This window comes from Megalobrama amblycephala, linkage group LG11 (genome assembly GCF_018812025.1).
Source record: "Megalobrama amblycephala isolate DHTTF-2021 linkage group LG11, ASM1881202v1, whole genome shotgun sequence".
NCBI lineage: Eukaryota > Metazoa > Chordata > Actinopteri > Cypriniformes > Xenocyprididae > Megalobrama > Megalobrama amblycephala.
This window is the reverse complement of record NC_063054.1, coordinates 15,025,438-15,052,622: the sequence shown is the minus strand read 5'-3', so window position 1 is coordinate 15,052,622 and position 27,185 is coordinate 15,025,438. Positions and strand designations below refer to the sequence as shown.

Genomic DNA, 27,185 nt, shown 5'->3' with positions numbered 1-27,185 from the left:
TTACAAAAGGATTTTTCAAGTTTATTAGTTAGCAATACTTTACAACACATAACATAACTTAACTCATTACAATGACTCAGTTAACAACTCAACTAACAAGTGCTCATTGCAAGTAACTTGCTGAGAATCTGTTCCCATGCTTTCTATTAAGCTGCAAGACAAAGCAGTTGGCAGCTGCATGAACAAAAAACAGATACACTTGTAAAAATCATATGCAAGACTGACTATGCGTACGTTTATGCAGGAAAAAAACACTTCAAAATGCTTCTACTGTTTGAAATTTTTGCCTTGGCACCAAGTTTGTCAATAAAGTGTATTAAAAGAAGTTCGCCAGAGGAAGTTAAAGGATTAGTCCACTTTCAAATAAAATTTCCTGATAAATTTACTCACCCCCATGTCATCCAAGATGTTCATGTCTTTCTACATGAACATCTTGGATGACATGGGGGTGAATAAATTATCAGGAAAATTTTATTTGAAAGTGTACAAATCCTTTAATTAGGGAAAGTAAAAATCTAAATAAGCCGTGAATGTTAGTTCAGTCGCAGCTCTGGAGCTGTATAGGTGAAGTCTTTAAAATCATCCTGGTGCAAATGGAAAAGGCTGTCCTCTATGGGTGTAAGACACGGTTCCTCTTGGGTGAAGTCAGGGTCAAAATTGGCCACATCCTCAATAGATTCCTACAAAACAAAACAAAAACATTATATTCACCCTTTTCAAATTAATCGGTTCATTAATGTCAAGTCTACTGATAAATGGCATCATTTGGTGCGTCTATAAAGAATAGCACTCAACAACAGTATTTCACAGGTAAAGTAGCTAAATAATTTTAGTTACTTTATATTATAATTAAATGTCATTAAATATATTAATATAAGTATTGTAAAATGTCTTCAACCAATCAGATCAAACAATTTTGGATAAATATAATCATCATCAAGTTTATTTGTTAAAGTGTAAGCAGGCAAGGAGAAGGAAAGTTGGATCCAAAAGCAGCAAAATGAGTTTTTAACAAAAACAACAAAAGAAGAAACCGGCCGGGAATCCAAAGATAGAACACAACAGCTTTAGGGGCTGTTTACACGACACTGTTTTCAACTAAAAACGTAAAACTTTTTATGCGTTTTGGATGTTCGTTTACACGACAATGAACACAGCCTGAAAACGCAAACTTCTGAAAACGTGTTTCAAAGTCCAAGGTTTTGAAAACGGTCTCCCTGTAAACAACAAAAACGCGAATCTGTGAAAACGATGACGTCATGCACGTGTATTACATGTTCAGTCTATAGTGTTTTATCGCCATCTAATGGCCTGCCAGCAGAATATAGCGTTTTTATTCGTTTTCACAGATTTGTATGAATTGGGATTGTTTTGACAATGTGTCGTCCGTACGTGGAAAACTCAAAGGAAAAACTTCTCCATTTTAAGCATATCGTAGTCATGTAAACGTACCCTTACAAACACAAAGACAATACATGACAAGGAACTGAGGAAAACTGAGGACTTTAATACACAGGATAATAAAGCAGACTAGAAACAGGAGTGCAACTAAATCAGTAACCATGGTAACAAATGAAGAGAGGCAAAGTGGGGAACAAAAGAAACAGGAACAGAACACAGAAAACAAGGTGAACATAATACCTAACACTATTACTAAAATTATAATTATTAAATTAGTCATAATTAATACTAATTTCAATGATAATATAATATATTGGTAACATACAATGAATGCCCGAAAGACAGTATCACAGTTTCCACTAGAATAAGGGTTAGTTCACCCAAATATGAAATTTCTGTCATTAAGTACTCACACTCATGTCGTCCCAAACACGTAAGACCTTCATTCAGTTTTGGAACACACATTAAGATATTTTTAATCTGAGGGTTTCTGAAGCAGACATAGGCATTGCACCTTGAGGTCCAGAATGGTAGTACAGACATCGTTCAACATTAATTTTATGAAGCAACGAGAATTGACATAGTGAATGCAGCTCAGTGCTTCCGTGTTTACATCCGGCTCAGTATTAGCCGACGCTGTACACGTGAGCAGCACGACGCAGCCGGCCAATAATGAGCCTAAAATTTCAAAACCATAACGCCATTTATCAAAAAGCACACCCATTTCCCTAAACTATAAACACTATTCCCCTGTTTTGACACATGAGTCAGATTTGTTGAACTGTTACTGCAAAACTCTAGACACAAATCCCTTCATTTCTCATTGCCTAGACCATGTGGTTATTTAGAAAGGACTAGCATTCAATATTGTTCACTCAAGTCAGCACAGCTTGAGCTCAGTTAGCACACAAATACCCAGGTGGAAACACTAAGAGTCAAAATGTATCACACACCAATCAGAACCTTCAATAGGACAATAAAAGAGCCCCAGTCAGTTCATTCAGATTTGGAACAATGGATCCAGAGAGACATGATTGAATAGGGCTGCGTTCCACTCCAGTTTTAGACACGCACTCGCGAACTTCCCTACACACTTCCCCTCGGGGGAATCCCTGCCGCCATTTTGAAGTGCGTTCCACTTCGTGAAGTGGACGAGGGAAGTTTACATGGACAGACCCTCGCTCCCTCGATTTTAACCGAGGTACACTTCACATGTACACTTCAGGTAGCTCCATAACCCACAATGCAACCCCGATTATGACGTCACCGCATATCGCGTTTAATTTACCCTACCACAAACAATTCTATGATATATTAATTATTTTTTTAAACATTTAAAACACACATATATACATATAGAATGCTGTATTAAACAAATTTGTAAGGGGAAAAAATAAATAATAAATCAGCTCCATTGCGGATTCCAAGTGATCAAGGGCTTAGGACGTTCCAGTTCAGCCCATTGCAAAGGTTCCGCCAGAAGTGGACACTCGTGCAACGTAAGCAATGACGTACATCCGAGTCAACGAGACCGAGGGAAGTTAGAGAGGGAAGGGCATTTAAAAACCGAACTGGAACGCAGCCTAGGTAGAGGACACCAGAGAGGAAGAGGAGGAAGGGGTGATGGAGGAAGATGAGGAGGATGAGGAAGGGGATGAGGAAGGGGAAGGGGAAGGGCAAGGAGAAAAGCAGCCTCGGATGAAATTCGTGTCACTCTAGTTGACCATGTCCTTGTCCATGGTTGACTATGAGGGAGGCTGCGCAACGAGTTTCAGTTGATGCGTGCCAGGGAGGATCAGGCATGCAAGAGGATTTTACACCCGCCAATATAGCCTGTGATGCTGACAAGATTCTCTGGCCTGTCCCAGACCAAAGACGGGAAGCTGGGGTGGGGCAGAAAAAGTTTGTTGTTGTTGTTTGGTATATTGTACTGTACAGTATATTAAAGAATAAATCAAATGTGCAAATGCAAACATTTGTTGTTGTTTTGTTGTGTTGATCATGTGAAAATGTTTTTGAGGGAGAGAACCAAGAAATATAACTTACCCCTCGTTTACACTGCACGCGTGTGTGTTGCGTTACGGCTCCGGCATGGTTTTGTTCCGTCTTCTGAACGGTGTCAACTCACACCAGAAGCATTTCAGAAGCGAAGCGGCTGGATTCGCGAGACCACGAGATTTGCCTGTCTGACGTTGTTTTCGTTGATTTTTTCATGTTTTTAATGGCTAAATTGTTATATATTGTCCGGTTTAATTGTGTTTATTGCTATGCCATAATTTATTTTGCTGTAGCTATACAGATGAAGTTAATAATAATTTTACACTTAATATTCCAGTTATGGACAACAAAAACAAAGAAATTTCAAGTTTTTCAACTTCGAATCTCTTGTCGTCAGTTTCTGGCATTGTAGTGAAGTGAAATATGAGCGGGAGATTACTCAGGGTGATTATTTTGACTTTATTTTGTATTTGAGCTGCGCGTCTTGGACGCGGCGTCCGTCAAAAATAGGCGAGGTGCCTATCTTTAGCGAAGCGGCGCGGCGAGCCGCTTCTGGGACGCTTCTCAAACTGGTGTAAACACGAGCATTGACTAGAGTGGCCGCGTATCAGCTCCGGTAGCCGCGTCGCAGCCGTAACGTGCCGCACACGCATGCAGTGTAAACCCGGCCTTACTGGTTTTTGTAGTATTGTTTTGAATTTATCTCACCAGTGTGTAAGACTATGTTGTAGTGTGTGTGTTTTTGAGGGCTTGTGTGTCATGTCTGAGGGCAATCACCTAGATTGAATGGTTTTGAGTGGAGAGTTTCATTTTGACCTGAAAATAGGAAATTTGGGGAATTGGGTGAGAAGTTATGGATTTGTGTTTAGAGTTTCGAGAAAAAGAGGCATAATTTCAATAAATGTGTTTAAGCAATCGGGAAAAACTGTAAGGTTGAACCACTGTAGTCACATGGACTATTTTAACAATGTACCTTTTGAGGTCCAGAAAGGTAGCAAAGACAATGACATTGCTGCCTACATGTGCTTCAGAAACCCTCGGATTTCATCAAAAATATCTTAATATCTTAAATATCTTTTCTGAAGATGAATGAAGGTCTTACAGGTTTGGGACGACATGAGGGTGAGTACTTAATGACAGAAATTTCATTTTTGGGTGAACTAACCCTTTGACATTAAGCTAGGAACACACTTTTCGATTTATGATAATCTTTTACGATTGTTGTTTGTCAGGCTGTATGAACATGATCCCTGCTGTAAGCCATGCCACACTGTAGGATCTCAGTTGTCTTAAATATCAGACAGTACGGCAGTCAAGACGCATTAAAAATGGACACACACAAGAAGACTCATTCAGAGTTTTACATCATAAATGCATGACACGTTCAGTGACTGTGAGCTGCATTTACATGTGGGATAGAAATGGTGACTAGCAAACAAAAACAATGTCTAGCATTAATTTTGAACATGGTTTTTCTTGAAAAGAAAACTAGAAAAAAATGAAGACGTGTGTGGAGCAAGTGGTGGATTGTTGTTGTCTCACTTATTGCGTCATCGGGTTCTCCTATTAGGTTTTGATTTGACGGTTGTCGTAAGAGACACAGTGCATTAACTGATGTAAAATTTTGATCTTAAAAATGTATTAGTAAATGTTGAGATTAACATTAACTAAGATCAATAAATGCTGTAGAAGTATTGTTCATTGTTAGTACATGGTAACTAATGTCGTTAACTAATGTCAACAAATGAAAATTTGTTGGAATGTGTTGCCAGTGTTTTATTAAATAAATTAAAATGAAATGAATTAAAATAAATCAATAATTAAAAATTGGTTCTGATTATTCACTATCAAGAAAGTCCATAACTGAATTTAATTCTCTACTGTACAATATACAGAAGAGAATTAAACAGTAGAAGTGAAGAGGTAGGCTTACTATTCGAGGTGTGAACGGTGGTTTGATCTCTCGTCTGTTCAGCTTCTCCCAGTCCAGTCCTGCGAAAAACGGGTGTGCAGTGATGGCCTCTTCTCCTCCATCTCTATCCATGCAGCCCAATCGACATGCCGGGTCTCTGGTGAGTAACTGGGTAAATAGCAAAAGCAAACACAAATCTTCATTATTAAGCTTTTGAACACAGTGCTTGAAAAGTACACTAGTTCAATCTTTCAAATAAGTGACACACTGTAAAAGGTGGTAACCTGCAATTGTTACCTCAAAGTGCATTTTCTACCTGATTCAACCCTTTTTTTTGCTACAAATGAATGTATATACATAGGTTGGTTCAGTGATGTTAAAGGTGCCCTAGAATTAAAAATTGAATTTATATTGGCATAGTTGAATAACAAGAGTTCAGTACATGGAAATGACATACAGTGAGTCTCAAACACCATTGTTTCCTCCTCTTATATAAATCTCATTTGTTTAAAAGACCTCAGAAGAACAGGCGAATCTCAACATAACACCGACTGTTACGTAACAGTCAGGGTATATTCAAAGCATTACACAAGGGCAGCCAGTATTAACGTCTGGATGTGCACAGCTGAATCATCAGAGTAGGTAAGCAAGCAAGGACAATAGCGAAAAATGGCAGATGGAGTGATAATAACTGACATGATCCATGACAACATGATATTTTTAGTGATATTTGTAAACTGTCTTTCTAAATGTTTCGTTAGCATGTTGCTAATGTACTGTTAAATGTGGGTAAAGTTACCATTGTTTCTTATTGTATTCACGGAGACAAGAGCCGTCGATATTTTCATTTTTAAACACTTGCAGTCTGTATAATTCATAAACACAACTTCATTCTTTATAAATCTCTCCAACAGTGTAGCATTAGCCGTTAGCCACGGATCACAGCCTCAAATTCATTCAGAATCAAATGTAAACATCCAAATAAATACAATACTCACATAATCCGACGCATGCATGCAGTATACATGACGAACACTTTGTAAAGATCCATTTTGAGGGTTATATTAGCAGTGTAAACTTTGTTTATGCACTGTTTAAGGCGAGCGTGAGCTCTGTGGGCGGGGAGCGTGAGCATTTAAAGGGGCCGCAACATGAATCGGCACATTTCTAATTATGTCCCAAAATAGGCAGTTAAAAAAATTAATTAAAAAAATCTATGGGGTATTTTGAGCTGAAACTTCACAGACACATTCAGGGACACCTTAGACTTATATTACATCTTGTAAAAAACGTTCGATGGCACCTTTAAATAATATTTTTGAATAAAACCAGTTAATTTAGATTACCACTTTTTTTTGACATTTTGTTATCTAATGCAAGACCATAGTTTCAAGTCCAAATACTAAAAATCACTGGAAAAATACAACTTTGTCTTTTTACACTTCCACAATTCTCTCTGTCATACTGGTCTGCAAAGTTTACTGTCCACAATACTGCACAGATCAGATCATTGACTTGAGCCCTTGGAAAGGAGACAGAGATATTAGGGATTTTACTCTACTAATGCGAGAAGACCTCTACTTAGGCACATGATGTTAATCCTTTTACCATGACACAGCTCTTTAACCCTTCATGGGGCACAATGGAGCTTAAGCAACGGCACAAAGGGCAGGGATAGCCTGTGATAGTGACATCTCGGGTCTTTAAAAGGATAAAACACCAGCAATGGAGGGTCTGCCCACAGGCTCTCTGCTCCTTATTAGTCTCATATTACTGGTGCTTACACAGGAACAGCTGGTCAAGACCCTCAGAACATCCTCTCGACTGCATTAGCCAAGAAACATGTTCACTCAGAGCTCTTGAATGAAGCCAGATTTGAGGTTATTCTGGTGAGAATAAGAGCTTGTTGAAGATTAGAACAGAATCATGTTTCAGCATGAAGGCCTTAAGTTGACACTCTGTGTTTTATAAATGTTTTGGTAATGAATGATTACAATGGAAGAGGAAGCGTGTGGTTTAATCATAAGACATCACTGCCAGGAAAGTCACAGATTTCCCAATATAGCTGCCTGAGATGTAAGTCAAGACTCTGGGTTATGTCCTTTGAGTAAATGTAAAGAGTGTGGTCTAGTAAAAGTCAAATAAATAAGTACTTGTTGTACAAAACAATGGATTTCATTTAAGTGGCGTCTTTGAGTACGCTTACATTGAAGCTTCGGTCTTCATCGCTCCAGGTTTAAATTCATTTAACATTTGCACAATGCAAAACAGTCGAGGTTTGTCCAGAAAGTAATGAGAATGATATTTTAAAAATTCTTTTATTGAAAAATGTTACAATTGAACATTGTCTCCTTCAAAGTATGTACCTTGTGAGTGTACCCAAAACTCACAGCGATTGTTCCATTCTTCGTAGCATCCCTGGAAGTCTTCATGTGGGATGGCGTTCAGAGCCTGCATAGTGACAATTCCACGTGAATAAAAAAAAACAATGACTATTGATTTGACTTTTGATTTGATCATTCAAGCTTTCTTGGAGCAAGGTGATGTGGGTGTGTGCCAATTGTAAACTTTGTTTCTTCATCTCGAGATCGTACTCAAATACCTAGGATTTATCTCTCATGATCTTTCCAAACAGGCCAACAGGTCATGGCAAACGAGTTGACAGTGTTCCTTCTGATCAGATGACAAGTTCTTTGGAAGTTTTTGCACACACTTTTCCCATTTTCATATCCTGAGTCACAATTTCATGAACAGTTGACTTGGTAATTCCCGTTTCCTCTGCAGTCATTCTGATAGTGAGCCGTCGGTCACGGTTGAAAACAGACCTCACTGCATCCACATTCCTTTTCGCATTTGACAAAGAGGGGTGTCCTGATCGTTGTTCGTCTTCATCACCTTCTCGTTCTTTCTTGAAGGCCTTGTGCCATCGTTGCACTTATGCAGAAGATAGCACCGAAGATAGCATTTCCAAAGTTTCTGATGCACTTTCACACAAAATTTTATCACATACCGCTGTTCTAAACTCGCTTGCATTTTTCTTAATACGAAGCACTTGAACAGGGTGTCACAAAAAAGAATGTCTCGACTCTTGACAGGGCTGGAATGCAACTGATCAGTGTTCTAACGTATACCTGGCACCCCACCCCAAGTGACCTTGGCCAGCTTCTCTCTTCACAGAACCCTTCTCGAGCAAAGGAACTTCATTCTCATTACTTTCTGGACACACCTTGTATTATATTCAGGTTTGCTGGGCTCCAGTGTCAATGTAAAGTGGACCAATATTTTAACTTTTAATATATATTAATTTTCACAGCATTAAAGAAAATCATATAGAGTGGTGCAGGGAGGACATATTTTTGTAGGCCAAAACCTGTAAACGAGCTAGGATTTTATCATTTCCCGTTTTATCGTCCTGAAGTCAATGGGTTTTTTAAATGGGTTTTTTGTTAAATGATTAAAATCAGGTCAATGGTGAACACAATCTCAAGATATTTTCACGTTTTATTCTACGATATAAAATACACCAGTAATTCCCCCTTGTGATTTTTAAAGCTTATTAGTCTTGTAAAAGGTAGTTGCTAAAAAGTGGCTAAATGGGACTACAAAGGCTGTCAGGGACATTAAACGTCATCAGCCAAACAGGAAAACTCACCTAATCACTAATCCGTTTTCACAGCCTCATTGTGTTTATAAATGTGCATTTGCAAACTATTATAACTCAGACTTTCAGGGAAAATGTTTTTAAAGGGTTAGTTCACCCAAAAATGAAAATTCTGTCATTAATTACTCACCCTCATGCCGTTCCACACCTGTAAAACCTTAATCGTTAATCTTCAGAACACAAATTAAGATATTTTAGTTGAAATCTGATGGCTCCGTGAGGCCTTCATAGGGAGCAATGACACTTCCTCTCTCAAGATCCATAAAGGTACTAAAAACATATTTAAATCGGTTCATGTGAGTACAGTGGTTCAATATTAATATTATAAAGTGACGAGAATATTTTTGGAGCGCCAAAAAAAACAAAATAACGACTTATTTAGTGATGGCCAATTTCAAAACACTGCTTCAGGAAGTATCGGAGCACAAATGAATCAGTGTATGAACAAAGATGAACGAAGGTTTTACGGGTGTGGAACGGCATGAGGGTGAGTAATAAATGACAGAATTTTAATTTTTGGGTGAACTAACCCTTTAAACAAAGACTTAAAGAGTTGAAGAAAGCTTAGTGATGGTGATTATCATTGAAGTCATGCGACGGTAGTGTAGTTAGTTCATTTCTAGCCTACGTTTAACTTTTAACTTCTGCCGATTGTATTAAAGATTTGAAATTCATAAAAGTTGTGTTCATTTGTGAGTATTATCATAAAATCATAAGCTTTTGTTAGTCACAGACCTTATTTTCTGCAATAAGCTAAAAGCCACTGGAAAAATTCACAATAAATCATCAGCACAAGATTAACAATTGTGATTGGCATAATCAAATATCTGAATGATTAAATGTATGTTGTGTGTCACCTCTGTTTGGACCATGTGTTTAGGCCAACTGTATTCCAATTAACATATAAACTTTAATACTCGAGGAAGCTGAGCTACAGCCGTGTTTACAAGACATTTTATAAAAACAAATTATTTTAGTCTGATTTTTAGCCATCGTGTGTAATCAGTCCGATCTCTTGACTGCAGATATAGACTCACTCCTCTAAGAATGTCCTCTGCTTCGTTGCTGAGCCAGGATGAATAAATGATCTCGTCTCTTAGGATGCACTCAAACAGCTCGTCCTCAGTCTCCGCTTCAAATGGAGCATGACCCGACAGCATCTCATAAAGCAGCACGCCCAGAGCCCACCAGTCCACTGATATGCCATACGGCTCCTCCAGGATGATCTGAGAAAGACACACAGCATAAAACATCTACATGGGAAGAGAACACACACCCACATAACCATTATCTTCTTATATACATCTTCTTTTAGTGATACTCACCTCAGGTGCAATATAATCTGGAGTCCCACAGAAGGTGCTAGTAAGTTTTCCATTAAAGATTTCCTCTTTGCACATGCCAAAATCTGCCAGTTTGCAGTGGCCATGTCTGTCCAGAAGAATATTGTCCAGTTTCAAGTCCCTGAAAAACACAAAACAGAATGACATTATTACCATGTTGTATTAAGTGATCCTTTGTTATAAGAAATTTACTATTTGAAATAAAATAAGTTTAAGTACTAAAATTACCAAAACAAAATAAACATAAAAAAATACATGAGCAAAAATAATAAATAAGTAAAAAAAACACAATAAATAAGTAAAAAACAATAAGTAAATACAATAAATAAGTAAAAAAAAATACATTAAATCTAAATAGAAATATGATAAATGATAAAAGCACATAAATTACTAAAACTAAAATTAAAATGAAAACTAAATATCAAAAATATCAATAAAAATAAAATAATACTGGGTGTGACCATCACGTAAATGGCAATAAGGTAAAAGTTATTATTACCATTATCAATAATTAATAATTTACTTTTTTTACTTTGGTTAATTACAGATATTTTCTGCATTTTCTTCACTTATTTTGGGACAAAATCTGTGCAATTCTGCTGAATGGATTTAAACATGTTGAAATGCATTAAATGCAGTTTTATTGTAAGTTAAAAGCATTATTAAATGCTTTAAATAGCCAAAATATTTTATTAAACAGCTGAAGGATTTGTATAATTTTATGCATGACAAGCATTACGACTCTAATTCATGTGTGCCTATGCATAAGTCATCAATAACAAGCTAAAAGAGCCTGCGGTAGCACAAAAAATGTAAACAAAATATTGCAAACATATAGTGAATAACAAAAAAGGTTCACAGAGTTCAAATGGTATTGACGCACGACAAAGTGAGCGTTACTGCAGTGCTCGCATGCTTGACACAAGGGTGTAGAGTAATCAGCATGAGAAGGAGCATTCAGTCACCTGTCATCAGAGAAGGAGAGGCAATATTGATCCAGTGGAAAAGAGAATGACGGAATGTAAATTAGATTAACAGCATCATGTTGTCAAAGGTTCCCAAGGAAATCTGGTCTAATTTCATTAGAACACAATTAACAGAGAACACATTGAGAGACTACCTCTTTACCGTGTTGTTAAAAGTGCGTGACTGTGCCGCATTACCCGGTAAACAACAAAGAACAGAGTGTTGTACAACACTATGCGCATGTGTCGTCCCATCTCTCATTACTTCGTTCAGTCAGGGTACAATTACATCAATGTATGGGTAACACTGGAGCCTCATTCATAAAACAGGAGAATCATTCATAAAATCATTCTCTTGAGAATAGTTCAACAAACCATCTAAAAAACTAATAAAAGAATTCACCTCACATCTTTAAAGATGTTATAAAATATAAATACCGTTGTTTAATAACATAGACCACAAGAATCAGACAAGTCCTCTGCACAGACCTATGACCAGCTTTGTTTCCATACTGGCATGATGAATCCGATCTTCAAGTAAAAGGAACTGGATGAAATATCTGAATGCTACCGATCCACAATATGACTTCTTGTGATGCAGCCTGAATCATAATCACACTGTGTTTGGTCGTTGGCCAGAGGAGAACTGAACCCCCAACTGAGCCTGGTTTATCCCAAGGCTTTTTTCTCCATTCTGTCACCGATGGAGTTTGTGTTTCTTGCCACTGTTGCCTTTTGGCTTGCTTAGTTGGGGAAACTTAATATTCAACATTATTGATTTGACTGTACTGAGACTGTTTGATGAGAACTGAACTGAGCTGGATGACAACAACACTGTTTTTCTGCTTTATAGATGAAATTAACTAATTTACTAATTGATGATTTTTACAATGGACCTGCATCAACACTGAACTGACTGCTGTACAGCTCCTGTTATCATAGTAAAGCTGCTTTGAAACAATCTGTATTGTATAAAGTGCTATATAAATAAATCTGCTTGACCATATCTTGGAAAAATAATAATTATATGTTATGTTTCTGTCATACCTTCAGTTTCATCAGGCATTTAGAATCACAGAGAATCATTAAGGAGAGAGTGCCAAAGAGTGTATATATATTTGCAGGCTTATATGCTGTTCTTTAAAACTTTCTATTAGTCAAAGAATCCTGAAAGACTGTATCACGGTTTCCACAAGAATATTAAAAGGTTAAGATCACCCAAAATTAAAATTTCTGTCATTAAATACTCATCCTCATGTCGTTGGAACAATTTGGAACACAAATTAAGATATTTTTGATGAAATCCAAAAGGTTTTTAACCCCCATAGAAAGCAACGTAATGACCGTCATTCAAGGTTCAGAAACATACTAAAGACATCGTTAAAATAGTCAACGTGACTACAGTGGTTCAACCTTAATGTTATAAAGCGACGAGAATACTTTTTGTGCACAAAAAGCAAACAAAAATAACGACTTTATTCAGCAATTTTTTTCTCTACCCTGTCAGACTCGTACATAGTTGACGCAGTGAACGCAGTTCAGTGCTTCCGTGTTTATGTCCGAACACAGGCTCAGTATTGGCCGGCTCCTGCGTCAGCATCACACGCATGTGTCGTGGTGCTCACGTGAACAGCGTCGACCAATACCAGCATTCAGACGTAAACACAGAAGACCTGAACTGCATTCACTGTGTCAACTGTGAATAAAGGCGTTATTTTTGTTTTGTTTTTGCACACAAAAGTATTCTTGTTAACATTAAGGTTGAACTACTGTAGTCACGTTGACTATTTTAACAATGTCTTTACTACTTTTCTGGACCCTGAATGACTGTAATTACATTGCTTTCTATGGGGGATAAAAAAAACTTCTGGGATTTCATCAAAAATACCTTAATTTGTGTTCCGAATGGTCTTACGGGTTTGGAACAACATGAGTCGAATAAATGTTTATTGCACACCAAAATCATCATATTAGAATCATTTCTGAAGGACCATGTGACACTGAAGACTGGAGTAATGATGCTGAAAACTGAGCTTTGCCATTATAGGAATAAATTACATTTTAAAATATATGAAAATAAAAAAGAATTATTTCAAATTCTAATAATATTTCACTGTATTTACTATATTTTTATTAGCAAATAAATGCAGCCTTGGTGAGCATAAAAAACATCTTTCTAAAACATTTTAAAAATCTTACCAAAATCTTGAATGGTATTTATGTGTGTGTGTGTCTTGCAATTTGTGTTTTCTAGTTTCTTCTTAAATGATGTATACAAATGTTATTCCCAAGTGTTATGAATCAGGTAATATACACAGATTGAAGAGAGGGAGAAAGACAGAGACTCCTACAAAATCAAAAAAATATCTTAACTTCCTTTACTTAATGCCTAGTGCACAAGCACAGAGACATGCAGAGTCTCACGCTCACAGTTTCAGAGGGCTGACGCTGGCAAAAATGACAGCATGGCAAACTCACCAGCCTGGCCACCGGCCACAGCCCGAATCTGCAGCTGGAGAACTGGCAGAACTATTGCAGACAGAGTCTAAAAATGGGCAAATCTCTGCCCGACCATCACTAATGCAACTGAATTCTTTCTTCTCTACGTAAACAACCAAGACTCTTGCAATGTTGCAACAAAAGTCTTGAAACACCAAGTATTCTGATAAAAAAATAAAATAAAAAGGTTTATCATTTAATTTAAAAAAGAATAAAACAACAATGGAAAGTGCGTCATTTCTGATGGCCTTTTGGAAATCAGATATAATTTAGCAACAGTGGAACAGTTTGAAAGGTCAATAAACACTCTGCATTTGCAGTTTATCCAGCCTCTGGGTACAACAGGCTGTAGTGAGACTAAAACACTAAAGTCATTAATGGACTCTTCGTTTCCGTCATGCACTGTCTGTATAAACCCATAGTCCAGTCCTTGGATTAGAGCAGAGCCAGATTACACAGCATTATAGCCACATCTAATATAAGATCAGGGTTAAGTAAGGTAAAGTGGAGAGAAACAGCTTGATGACTCAATGTCAACAAATTGTTGTATTGCTGGATTAAAGGTGAGTTATAAGTGGTCCTGCAAGATCAATGCTGAAATATTGTGATGGGATTTTTAATATTTATTCAGAATATTCTACGTGCATGTTATGCTATATTGCACTTTGTAACAGAAACAGAGTCATGTGATAAAATCAGAGCGGTGCAAGGCCTCCCTCCCTTGCTCTCACTGTCTTTCTGAGTAAACAGCTTATGTAATAATAGCTCCATTGCATGCTGGGCAGGCCTGTGATGTCAGCTCAAGTCTACACTCAAAATGTCCCCATAGTCCTCTTGCACTACAACACTGCCATCTCTCCCAGGACTCTATACCCTTCTCCCCATAAGCTTCACTTCACAGAAGCGTTATAATTACCCTAAAATAATTTGCTTTAAAGCCCAATAAAATCGAAAGGAAAGGCAAGAGTGGCCATAAAGAGGCCCATATGATTGTAAAGACAAAAGGGGGGTCAGGAAAGTTCGCTGGAATTCCAGTAAAGGCCCACCAGGGAAGCTTGTAAATGCTGCGAGCCTCATTTGAATGGGAAAGCAGTTTGTCAGATCTGTTTATATTTGGGCTTGGCTCTATTACAAGGGTGATAGGAAAGCTTATTCAGGTAGACAAAGGTCATGTGATTACAGCCAGGAAGAGTACAATGTCCCGACAAGGAAAGGGAAGGCTAAGCCGGGGCGGAGACTGTCTGTAAAATCAGACTAAGTGTGTCAGGACATGCGCAGATGAGATTTTGGGCTGAACACATGCATGTCAAAGCAAACAACTGAAAGGCAGTTGCAATGGGGTGTGAAATTCTACAATAATTTTGGATGAACATTATGAATTTCAAATATTCTTTCCTTCTGACAAAGGAATCACATGTTTAGTACATTAAAACCATGAGGAAAGATAAGATAACTTGGACAGCTAGCTCAAAAATAATGTAGAAAAATTTTAAACCAGATAGTAAAGATACTTATAAATACAAAGACAAAAAAATATCAGGAAATATGTGACGTTAACATGATCCACAGTATTCCTCACCTGTAAATGATCCCTTTGGAGTGAAGGAACATCAGGGCTGAAATGATTTCCGCGGAATAAAACTGTGCTCGTGGCTCATCAAAGCGCCTGCACTTCTGGATGTGGAACATGAGGTCTCCACCATTCACAAACTCCATGACAAAGAATAACCGTTCCTGGGAAATGAAAAGCACAGGTTAGCATATAAATAGAAAAATGATGAGAAAAAACCTGTATAAAAGTATAAAGGAGTCAAATACAAAGGAACATATGTAATATACTATTCATTCTATTACTCCTTCCAGCATTAATAAACATGTAAACCTGTAATATGTACAGTATTATATTATAACTTGAGTTCACATTGACGCTATAAACGTACAAATGACTATAAACAACGATTTAAATATTATATTTTACATATCTATTGCAATTTTAAAACATATTTTTTTAATAAACACTACAGTTCAAAAGTTTATACTGTCACTTTTTATCAATTTATTAATATAGGCTATATATGTCATTTTGTAGTGTCTGAGTCGGGTGAGATAAAATGTGTAAGTCAACAAACAACTTCCATCACTTCCCGTTAACGTTCCTCCCACACTTTCGGTATGCAGAGCAGGAAGTAAATACCGTACCTCACATTACTAACCAAGACGCTCCATCTACTGTTTACATTTGGTACTGCAACGGTCACCACTCATTTAGATTATCTCTAAAATGGGTTTTTGGGTGGCTTTTATTTTAAATTATGCTCCCAGAAAGAGCAGTAATTTTATGTAGTGTATATCAAGTATCAAACAGTAATTAAGTAGCATTTGATACCATTAAATGAACCTACTGCTATTCACCTGTCAGATTTTAACCCCAGGAAACATTCTCATTAAGTTTCAGGAGGTTGAAGATGTTTCAGGAGATTGAAGATAAAAGCAAGGCATTTCAGGAATGCAAACACAAATTGTTGATATGATGTCAAGGGGGTTTTGCCAAAATGCATTGTGTTTCCTGGTTGTGTGAGGGAAATGGAGTGTCTCCATTCAACAACACTTGTCAATGTGGGAACCATGGTGACATAAGTCCATGGTGACATAAAATCTCTACTGCTATGTCTATCATTTTTTTTTTTCAAGGCTCATGTTACAGATTATCTACACGATAACATGTCAACCAATTAAACACTGAACAGAATTCACCCCTGACTGGATTACGGCATTTACTCTGGTTTACCGAAAGCTGTTTGAGAAGCATTTCTAGATTCTTATTGTCCGAGAATGTGCCTTCTTAGAATGAATTCATATAACAAGGAATCAAACTCTACTTGTTTAGAGTTTACACTGTAAAAAAAATGGGTACTAGTAATTTTCTGTGAGGACAATATCCGGGATAAAGGGATAGTTCACTAAAAAAATGAAAATTTTGTCCTTAATTATTAATAATTAACCCTCATGTCGTTGCAAACCCGTAAGACTTTCGTTCATCTTTAGAACACAAATTAAGATGTTTTTGATGAAATTTGAGAGCTTTCTGTCCCTCCATACATAGACAGCTATGCAAATGACATTTTGACACTTCAAAAAGTTCATAAAGATATCATAAAACTAATCCATATTAATTGAGCTGTTAGGTCCAAATTTTCTGAAGAGACACGACTGCTTTATATCATGAACAGTTTGAATTTAGGCTTTTATTCACATGTAAACATTCATCAACTCACACATCAGTTGTGGTAAACGGAAGCTCAAGCATGCTTGCTTGACGTGTATGAGAACCAATGAAATTCAATCTCGTGTGTTATGCAGCATGTTTGAGCTTCTGGAAGAGGTTTGTTCTCACGCGTCAACCATGTTCGAATGAGCTTTTGTTTATGTTCGCTGATCAGTGTTTGTATGCGAATAAAAGCCTAAATTCAAACTGTTCAAAACTGTAGTTTTACGATTTCTTTATGAACTTTTTGAAGCATCAGTGTCAGTTGCGTAGCTGTCTATGGAGGGACAGAAAGCTCTCGGATTTAAAAAAAAAGTTATTTATATGTGTTCCGAAGATGAACGAAAGTCTTACAGGTTTGGAACGACATGAGGGTGAGTAATTAATGACAGAATTTTTGGGTGAACTAACCCTTTAAGTTTAAGGACATTTCCTTTAACCCTGAAACACAACGCGACATAATGCGTAATTCAAAATATGGGTATATTGAATCCTTGAATCCATTTGTGGACTCTTACCGCAGTCTGAAAGCAGTAGTAGAGCTGTGTAAGAAATGGATGTTGGTGGGCCAGAGTCAGCACTCTCTTCTCAATCATGGTTGCCTCGACATCATCGTCTTGCAGTATGACATCCTTCTTCAGCATTTTCACGGCAAAGACCCTGTGATCACTTTTTAGACGAGCCAACATCACCTACAGATACACACATATACACATCTGTGGTTTAAAAGTGCCATCAACTGCTATGGATGTTCTTAAAGGGATAGTTCACCAAAAAATTTAAATTATTCCATAATTTACTTACCCTCAAGGCATCCTAGGTGTATATGACTATCTTCTTTCAGACTAACACACGCTCTTCCAAGCATTATAATTGTAGATCATAAAAATAATCCATACGGCTCCAGGGGGTTAATAAAGGCCTTCTGAAGCGAAGCGTTGGGTTGTTTCTTCTGGCAGACAACCGGACGCATAATGCGCAAGTCAACTTGCACCACAAGAGTAACCCCTGACGTGATTGTAGGATGTACAGTAGGAGTAGCGTAAGCTTAGACACCTCTTGCGGTTCAAACAAATAGGGCTGGGCAACAAACTCAAGCTCCTCTTCTCTTATATCAAAATCCTCCTACAATTCTCTTAAAAATTTCTCATTTTAGACTTCTAATTCATGACTGGTGTTTTGTTTTGCTCTATCCGTCATGAGTCGGGTCAGTGGTTACTCTTCCGCTGCAAATCGATGCGTACAGCCGTCTGCCGAAAGCTAGCTATTATAGTTAATAAAGTTGTAAATATGGATATTTTTTTTTCTTACAAAAACCCATCGCTTCACTTCAGAAGGCCTTTATTAACCCCCTGGAGCAGTGGATTATTTTTATGATGGATGGATGCGATTTTTTGGGCTACATTTTTGGGCTATTTTTTGTGTTTGTCTGAAAGAAGATAGTCATATACACCTAGGATGGCTTGAGGTTGAGTAAATCATGAGATAATTTTCATTTTTGGGTGAACTATCTCTTTAAGACATAGTGAGAACTGATAATGATCAAATGCAAGTAAATGTAATCTTGGTAATGAGGAATAGTTGCATGTGCGATACAAGTGTATCTACCTTGCCAAAGCTGCCTTTTCCCAGCACTTGCAAGAAACTAAAGTCTTCCAGACAAACTTTAACAGTCTCGTCCTCTTGCTCCTCAAGTGCTGTAGGTATGCTTTTAACGGAGTTCTGACCCTTTACTCCTGTCATGTACAGAGAACTCTGTGAAAAAAAAAAAAAATAGATAGAGAAATGTACCCAATGTACACAAATTTGAAGAAATATCTCAATAGCCAAAGCAAATATTCCTAGATAAAGAAGGATTTTTGAGAAGGCTCCTTAATGAAGATACCTGAGACTTTCGCTTGGAGAGCGTGTTGAGCAATCCAATCTCCGACAATTTGCTGGCAAGTTCAGAACTGTTCACCCCGCAGTTGGGTGCGACATTCTGCTCACAGCGTTTGTGGATGTTCATTTTACAACCTGAACAAATCCACACCACACAGATGACAACAACAATCTTTGACTACGAAGCATCCATGTATTCCATTAAGTCGAGTAAATATGTGCTTACTCTTGCAGTGAAGACCCTGTTTTATCAGGCCATAAAGGAGAGATCCGCAGTGGTTACAGTATGTGGGAACTTTGTAGTTGTGCTCTCTGAACTGGTGGGGTAAGTTGATGCCGAAGCCCTGCCTTTGGTCCTGTACACAGAATAATATGGATGTGAAATGGATCCACAAGACACGATTTTGTCATCACACATGCATTTACACAAACGCTCTTACCTCATTTGAATCTTTCTTCATGCGTGGACACTCACTTACAACCAAGTTATGACACCTCTTATGGACCACACACGCGCACACTAGAATAGCAAGGCAAAAAAGTGAATGTTGCTATTCCTGGAGTATGCATATGGGAAAATTATTACTCCACTAATATTAGTAACCACACTCACCTTGACACTGATAACCTTGCTTTCCAATAACACCCCTGCGGAAAGATTATATACAGTATTTATAACCACATGGCATTCTATACATTGAATAAGGGTGACTTGCTAATTCTGGTTTTATGTACATGAATGCATTTTCTATGTAAGTCTCACCAAATGAAGTTTTTGCAATGGCAGCAAAAAGTAGGCTGGGGAAGGAAGGTTGCCATAAACTTATGTCCGTAGACTTGGTGGACCTTTCTTTTCTTTAAAGCTTTTTTCCTTGTAAACTTTTTATGGGATTTCATTCTCAATCCATTCACAGCTTCGTCTGAAATTTATGGCAAAACTCAGTCAGTACAATTAAAATGCTGATGAAATTAAGTGTAAATCTATAAGTGTTGTGGGAAAGTAGACATGTAAGTAGGACATTTGCAAAGAATTAACCCCTTCAGACCCTGCGTCTATTGGAATGGACATCACGTTTGTTTGTTTTTTGGTTTAAACCAATAATATTTTATGTTTTTATCATATGAGTACTGCCTGTTCAATGACTGGTCCCTGATCAACCAATTACAATGAAAGTATGACCAATACATTTTTCCGATTGAGCTTCAGGCATCACAAAAGACAGGAATAGCTAACCAAGACAGGAAGAGAAGGCTCTTCTTTTTTACCTTTTACCATCATCAACTACCTATTATAATCTTAATAGTATCAAGTGATAATATTTAAAGTTAATTTGAAGATCTTTCAGAGCTGTAGAACACAGGATTTTTTTAAGTTTGATGTCCGTCGCAATGGACATTAGGTCTTAATAAAATTAATTATTAATATTTTTTTTATCTGATTTTGTCTTCAGTGTTGTGACCATGAACTGTCATTCAGTTTTTCATTAGTTTGTGAAAAACAGAAACAGTGAATGTGAAATGAGTGCATACACAGCAACACACACACTGATGCTATAGCACACAATCATATATTTATCAAAACCAGCAAGTATACACAAACACACACAGACATATACACACATACTCCCATTCACCGACTGCAACCAACAAAAAGAATCAAACAAGTTTTTTTAAGAATTAATCTTATCATCTTACATTATTTTCTACATTCTTATGGCCATCGCTCATTGGTACAGTATGTGCTCTTATCAAAATCGTCAATGCTAGTTCACATAGGGGAAAGTGGGGTGAGTTGTGCCAGTTTTTACTCAAAGTGACTTTAAAGTGAGGCCATGGCAGTAATGCCTTCAACTTAAGAATGTACATATATTTCAGGATGTGGTGCATCCCTGAGAACAATAACTTTGGATCTGAAATAAATTGTTTCAGAAATATAGCTTTTGGAAAAAAAGTGGTCTCGTGGCACAACTTGCCCCTGGTGCGGGGTAAGTTGTGCCTTTGGGGAGAATACGTAGGGGTAATTTGTGCCAGTCATTTTGAAGTAAAACAGAACATTTTAATGTTATGAACTGTAATGCTATATGAAATCAAGGCAAATTCAATACAAAATTACTCATTTAAGGTTTATTTAGATATTGTCACCCTATTAAACTGTTGGAATAGGCTAAGTCATATTTTGTAGTTTTTGGGAAAACACAAAAAACTTAAATACACAATATATGATATTTGTGAATCATTTCAGGCAAAAAGGCTTTGGCAATAGATGCCTGTTGACATACATAGAACGCTGTCTGTCAATTATAAGAATAACATAAGAATACACCACGTTACAAATCATTATGCAAGTGACATATCAGTAAGATTTCAGTAGAATAAACATTCAGATTTTAGTTTTTCCTAAGAAAATGTTTGTTTGTTTATTTATCCATGTCTTATAACTGGTATCAATTTCAGACAAAATAATTTGCCAGGTCTATGGAAACCTTACTTAGAGGTTGTCCCACATTATTAAGCAAGTCACAGTTTTCATGCAAAATGGGGAGGAAGAAAGATCTTTCTGAAGATGAAAACTTTTCAGCTCAACACTGGCTTTTTTTATAGCCGCCCTTTTAATACACTTAATTTTTTTGACAGGAACTTTCATTACTAAGCCTTTATCTGACCGAGTTCTGCTGTGCTCTAAATCACTCACAAATCTTATGATAATTCGATAATCTCCATTCAGTTTTCACACAATATTAGTTGTTTTCATGCCTTTTGCACAACATTGGACCACTTCATGCTTTTCATCTTCAGAAAGTGCGTTTTATAAGTGCGTGGCATGATGGGTTTTGGTCTAAAATCAAGAATGTCACATAGTTTAACTGCTAAAATGTAAGAGTACTATGTACAATTACAAGTTAATAATATGTTGAAAATAATCATACGTGGGGGTGAGTTGTGCCACTGGCACAACTTAACCCAGGCCCTCTGGCACAAATCACCCCGGACCCACAAGTTTGAAAAACTAGCATGATCCAGCAGTTAAGAGCTAACATCATGCTAACTGTATAGACTCATTGTGTAGCCTGCTAAAGCACTAAAACATGTGTTAAATGTTTTCAAACTTATCTATAATTGTTCAGACACTACAATCAAAAAACCTTGATCATAGAAATTTTACTTTGAAAGGGAAAAAACAGTTTTTTTTTGCTAAAATGTGCTTTCCTCTCATGCCATGTGTCTCTCTTCTTTGGAGGATGAGTAAAATGGATCCCCCATGGCACAAATCATCCCACTCTCCCCTACTGTGTTTTTTTTTCAACTGCTTACACACAAAATCTTTAGTTGTCATATATTTTCTGAAACATGACACTCAAACACCAGAACCACACACCAAATCTGCAAAACCATACACTAATTCTCGACCTTCGATTCAGTTTTCAATTTTATAACACTTTTTGCAAAACACAACACACGATTCTCTATGTAACACACAAAAATCGAACAGGAAGTATCTTGATTTCCATTTTCAAACACAACCATTGTTTCTGTATTACACATGGTTGATGTATTTATTTTCTTTCGTACTGCGTAATACTGTATTTACAACCACAAATGCTTATAGTAAAAATATAAATAATCTTGCTTTCATGTTTACCGTGAATTTTTCAAAATCTCTCTTGCTTTCAATCTTATACAGAAATGTACATAGGAGCTCATGAAAGGCAAATGTAAGACAAATGTTTGCGTTTGAGATGTGTTTGTGATATTTTGAATGCAGTGCTTCATTTTGCAAGAGATGTGAGGCATTTTGTATTTTGTGCATGCAATTCTTGGATTTGTGTGTAAAGTTTTTAAAAAAAGAGGCAAAGTTTTGAAAATGTGTGTAAGCAGTTGAAAAAAACTGTAAAATCTAGCTCATAAGTACTGTATGGTTAAAATATGATTCATTTTTTGATGCTTCAGTCTTAGTGTCCTTTGTAGTGGACATGAAAATAATCTAATAAAAAAATGAGTTTGCACAGACCTTGTTTTTTAGACTCATTTATACATTAAAGAAGAGCAAATATATATATATATATATATATATATATATATATATATATATATATATATATATATATATATATATATTTTTTTTTTTTTTTTTTTCCTCAGTTAAAAAAAAAAAAAAAAAAAAAAAAAAAACAGGTCTGAAGGGGTTAATGAAATGCCAGTTATGATCCTGACAAAAAAATTGGAATAAAACTTTAAAAAGTGTGCTAGTATGCTATATTTAAAGACAAAAAAACAAGATCTTTATAAAGAGACAAGAAATGGTGAAAAAACATTTTGTCTAAGAGAAAAACAGCACACCAGCTTCTATTTATAGCTCTAATTAATAATTAGAAAATGTTCATAGCAGATTTGTCATACATACATACATAAACAAACACATTATAATTACAACAACTGATTTATATAATTATATAAGGATAAGAATTAAAATAAAGATTTATATTTAAAACATTAAACATATCTATAGTTAATGAAAACAGCTAACCATCTGTAAAGGAGCCGGTGAGAGAGATGGATATATACACACTTCCCTCTGGCTCCAGATTCACCTGGAAGAGGAGATAACCAGTGAGAGCAGTAAAAGCACAATAAAACTACTGTAGTGCTGACACTATGATAAAATATCACTTTTATATAAAGTATAATAACCTGTAGAGCTTCATAACATTCGTGTCAAATAGTTAGCACTAGAACAAAATAAACACAAAATATTTTACAACTTTTTTAGTTCATAATACAATATATCACCTGTAAAAATATCATGATAGCTTGCACACTTAAACTGAATATTTAAACCAATATTAAAAAAGCACTACCAGACTTTAAACTAAGCTGATAGCACTGATGTTAAAGGTAAATGGAAATGTTTTTTAGAGTGAAGGATGTGGCTATGTTTGATGTGGATAAGACCATGACAGGTCACAACAGATCATGTGGAATAAGAGTTAAATGCTCTTCGATGCCTGTATGAGTCAAGGTTGATTGATTTACTATATAATCAAAAATTATCTTTCACTGCAGCACATTAACAGTCGTCTCTCTCTTCACACTGACCTTCTATCACAGTTTCAGTCATTCAATCTTGCCATCTAAGTCATTCTCTCACTTACTATCATGTAGCTTGCCCTGCAATGTGGGAGGAATTCCTGTAATGCAAGGCAAGACGAGGAAAGCAGGACAAGCTGGTTCAGGGAGTCGAGTCCATAGCACGCACCACGAAGCACAACAAGTGCTTAGGGATTGGAAGGTTTAACTATTGACCCACTATTGACAATTAAATAGTATTTAAAAAGTATGTAAAGAGAGAAACTCAGCATTGCATAAGGCACATAGTTCAAATACACAATATATAGGTTGCCAGCAGACTGCATAACAGATGCAAAGATAACAAGTATTTCCTTAACAAACTCTCAGCTGTGAAGCAGAAGCAGAGGTTTAACTTACCCACCATCTCAGTTATGTTTAGCAGCTGGCTTTAAAATTACACTTAAAACCACACAGCGAAATAGAAATCATTACAAAATGTCAACTAAAGTTCTGGTAAAAACACTAGTGCAAGTTGTAGGCCTACATGTGGGTAGCTTAAGATTTACAACATATGGGAGGGTAATATGGGGCAAAGAAAGGAATCTGGCTAGTTTGGTTGAGCAGCATGTCTGCACTGGTGGTATGCGAGTTTGCAAGCACGTCCCCTGCAAACACTGAGTGAGAGAACCACATTTGCAAAATACCCAGCACATTTTCCGCAACCTATATTGTCATGATTGTAACTTTAAAATGATCAGTAAAAAATAGGACATGAAACTGTGACCATGGGGAATATTTTAGGTTACTTTATTTAGATGGTCCAATTTTTAGACATACTAACTATAAGTAACTTTGTCAATTAACTAAAATTTGAGTATTAACAGGCTGTAGTTAACTGTTAGGTGTTACGGTTCGGGTAAGTAGAATGAGTTGACATGTACTTGCAAAGTTACTTATAGTTAGTAGAATGTCTAAAGTGGACCATCGAAATAAAGTTTTATCATTTAAAAACTTTTATACCATCCAAATGCAGCCTAAAGAAAATACTAATAAATGTAATGATTTCATGTTCTGTGCCAAATCTGTAACCTTGAAAAATGTTAATGTGTAAATTTAAGACACGTTTTAGTATGAAACATAACCTTTAACACCCACAAAAAATGTCATAATCAGATTTCAAAATATAACAAGAAAAACTTCACAAGGGCTCATTTGACCACATTTTATCACTTGGACTAAAGGAAAAGCAGCACATGAGTATGTCAAACCACATATCAGCGTTTACCCAAAAGATGTAAGAGAAGGTAACGTTCTGAGAGTTTCCGTGATGCTTGGAGGGGTGCAACATGTGGTTTTGAGCACGACCTACTTATTGCACAAATGAAAGCGACAGGACCCTCTGACAAGAGCACTGGTAGGTCTGTAGTCAGGAAAGACTAAAACTACAAAGAAAACAGGCCGATGGTTTCCACATCTCTCTTTGTATTTCACTGCATTTTGTATGCAAATTTTTATCAGAATATTTATATCAGAGTATCAAATAACAAAATCATGTTTATTTTAAAGGATTAGTTCACCCGGAAATGTAAATTCTGTCAGTTTGCTCGCCCGCAAGTTGTTCCAAACCTGTATGAATTTCTTTCTTCTGCTGAACACAAAAGAAGATATTTTGAAGAATGTTGACGGACCCCATTGACTTCCATAGTATTTTCTTTTAAAATGGGTTTGGATACTCATATTCTTCAAAATATCTTCTTTTGTGTTCAGCAGAAGAAAGAAATTTATACAAGTTTGAGGGTGAGTAAATGATGACAGACTTTTTGCGTGAACTATCCCTTTAAGTAACAAGATTCACAACGATAGATATAAAAAAGGACAAAAAAAAAAATCGCACGCTCTAGATGAGGTAACCATAGCAACAGCTGCTCGATCGATGTTTCATTCTCTACATCGATAAAACAAATAATTTATCATGATACAACTGTATAGGCCTACATCAATATGTAGTATAAAAAAAAAATTATATATATGCCTATATATAGCCTATATTTTTATACCATTTAGGCTACTGTCAGACAGTAAATGGTGATTATCATGTCAACATTTCTGCTATAAATTACCATATTGTAAAACTCCTCTATTTGTTGTTATATCATGTATAGGCAAGACAAAACTTTATGCAGTGAAAACTCACCCATCCCTCAAAAGTTTGTCTTGTGTTTGATGGCACTATCAGTTCGTCAAGCTGGATTCTGTAATTGGCGACAAAATCGTCGTATCCTATAGGGGTGTTATGAAAAACAGCCAGTTCCAGCTCTTTGCCATTCGAGATGTATTCACAGATGTCTTCATTGAAGGTCGGCTTGTTGGTCTTCGATTTTGTGGCGGTTTGTCCAACTTTCAGATTATCTACTTTAATAACGATGTAAGGATCCAGGTGGCTCTTCTTATTAAAGGTGTGGCGAGTTGAAGAAGTTGTTGGTTTTAAATCCACCGCCTCCCCGATACGCAGCCTCAAATATCCGTTGAATTTCATAGTCGTAGCTCCAATATTTAATATTCGATGCAATAAACCGAATATGCAATAAATCGAAAAAAATTCACCTTTCAATTAACACGACATCATAATAAACTACAAAACAATGCGTTCTGATAAAAATACATAGTCACGTTGTTGTCACATAGTCAATAAAACCTAAAACAGTAAACCACAGATGAGTGCTGAGCTCTCGTCCTTCTTCTTGTCAGTAGAATATACCTCTCTCTTTCTCTCAATCTCTCCCTCTCTCAATCTCTCTCTCTCTCTCTCTCTCTCTCTCTCTCTCTCTGTAGTTTGAGCTATGCGAAGTAGAGCGTCATGAGTAGGCTACATGCCTCATTCCGTGTTTGTACCGTCATCTAGTATAGAAACTATGCAGACAATGCGAGCAAAGACAAAGAGGACGATTAGACACACCTGACTCTGTGCTTCCCTCACCAACAGACGATATGGAAATCCATTCATTTAGAATTAATCACAATTAGGACTGACTACAGCAGTTTTTTTTTTTCCCAGTTGCTGTGCAGTGCACAACTACTAGTTTAAAAACTGTCAATCAAAGACTGTCTATAAGTAACTATGAAGCTTCAAAACATTCAGTCTCTCTCGATATTTAACAGGTACATTAACAAGACTGTTTGACAGGCCAACACC

At 36.6% G+C, this 27,185-nt stretch overlaps 1 protein-coding gene across 2 annotated transcripts; it reads right to left on the bottom strand.

The window, feature by feature from the left end:
• prkchb (protein kinase C, eta, b) lies at positions 1 to 27,185 on the bottom strand. Of its 2 annotated transcripts, XM_048206288.1 has the most exons (15): positions 26,187 to 26,315; positions 23,615 to 23,652; positions 23,451 to 23,514; positions 19,689 to 19,845; positions 19,539 to 19,573; positions 19,366 to 19,445; positions 19,152 to 19,281; positions 18,930 to 19,060; positions 18,653 to 18,799; positions 17,563 to 17,736; positions 15,359 to 15,513; positions 10,298 to 10,436; positions 10,010 to 10,198; positions 5,333 to 5,479; positions 1 to 680 (listed from the first exon to the last, which is right to left on the bottom strand). In XM_048206288.1, the coding sequence occupies exons 4-15, from the start codon at positions 19,820 to 19,822 to the stop codon at positions 534 to 536; spliced, it is 1,608 nt and encodes a 535-aa protein (XP_048062245.1). In that variant the 5' UTR covers positions 19,823 to 19,845; positions 23,451 to 23,514; positions 23,615 to 23,652; positions 26,187 to 26,315; the 3' UTR covers positions 1 to 533. The 2 variants fall into 2 exon arrangements, with proteins under 2 accessions (XP_048062245.1, XP_048062244.1); XM_048206287.1 differs by lacking the exon at positions 23,615 to 23,652 and having other exon boundaries at positions 26,187 to 27,185.

Bases quoted from the DNA above. Each gene is read 5' to 3' on its own strand.
- prkchb (XM_048206287.1), bottom strand. From the start codon at position 26,528: ATGAAATTCAACGGATATTTGAGGCTGCGTATCGGGGAGGCGGTGGAT. The intron at 19,061-19,151 runs GTAAGCACATAT...GGATTTGTTCAG, and splicing joins ACAGGGTCTTCACTGCAAGA to GTTGTAAAATGAACATCCAC. The intron at 18,800-18,929 runs GTATCTTCATTA...TTTTTTTCACAG, and splicing joins TCTCCAAGCGAAAGTCTCAG to AGTTCTCTGTACATGACAGG.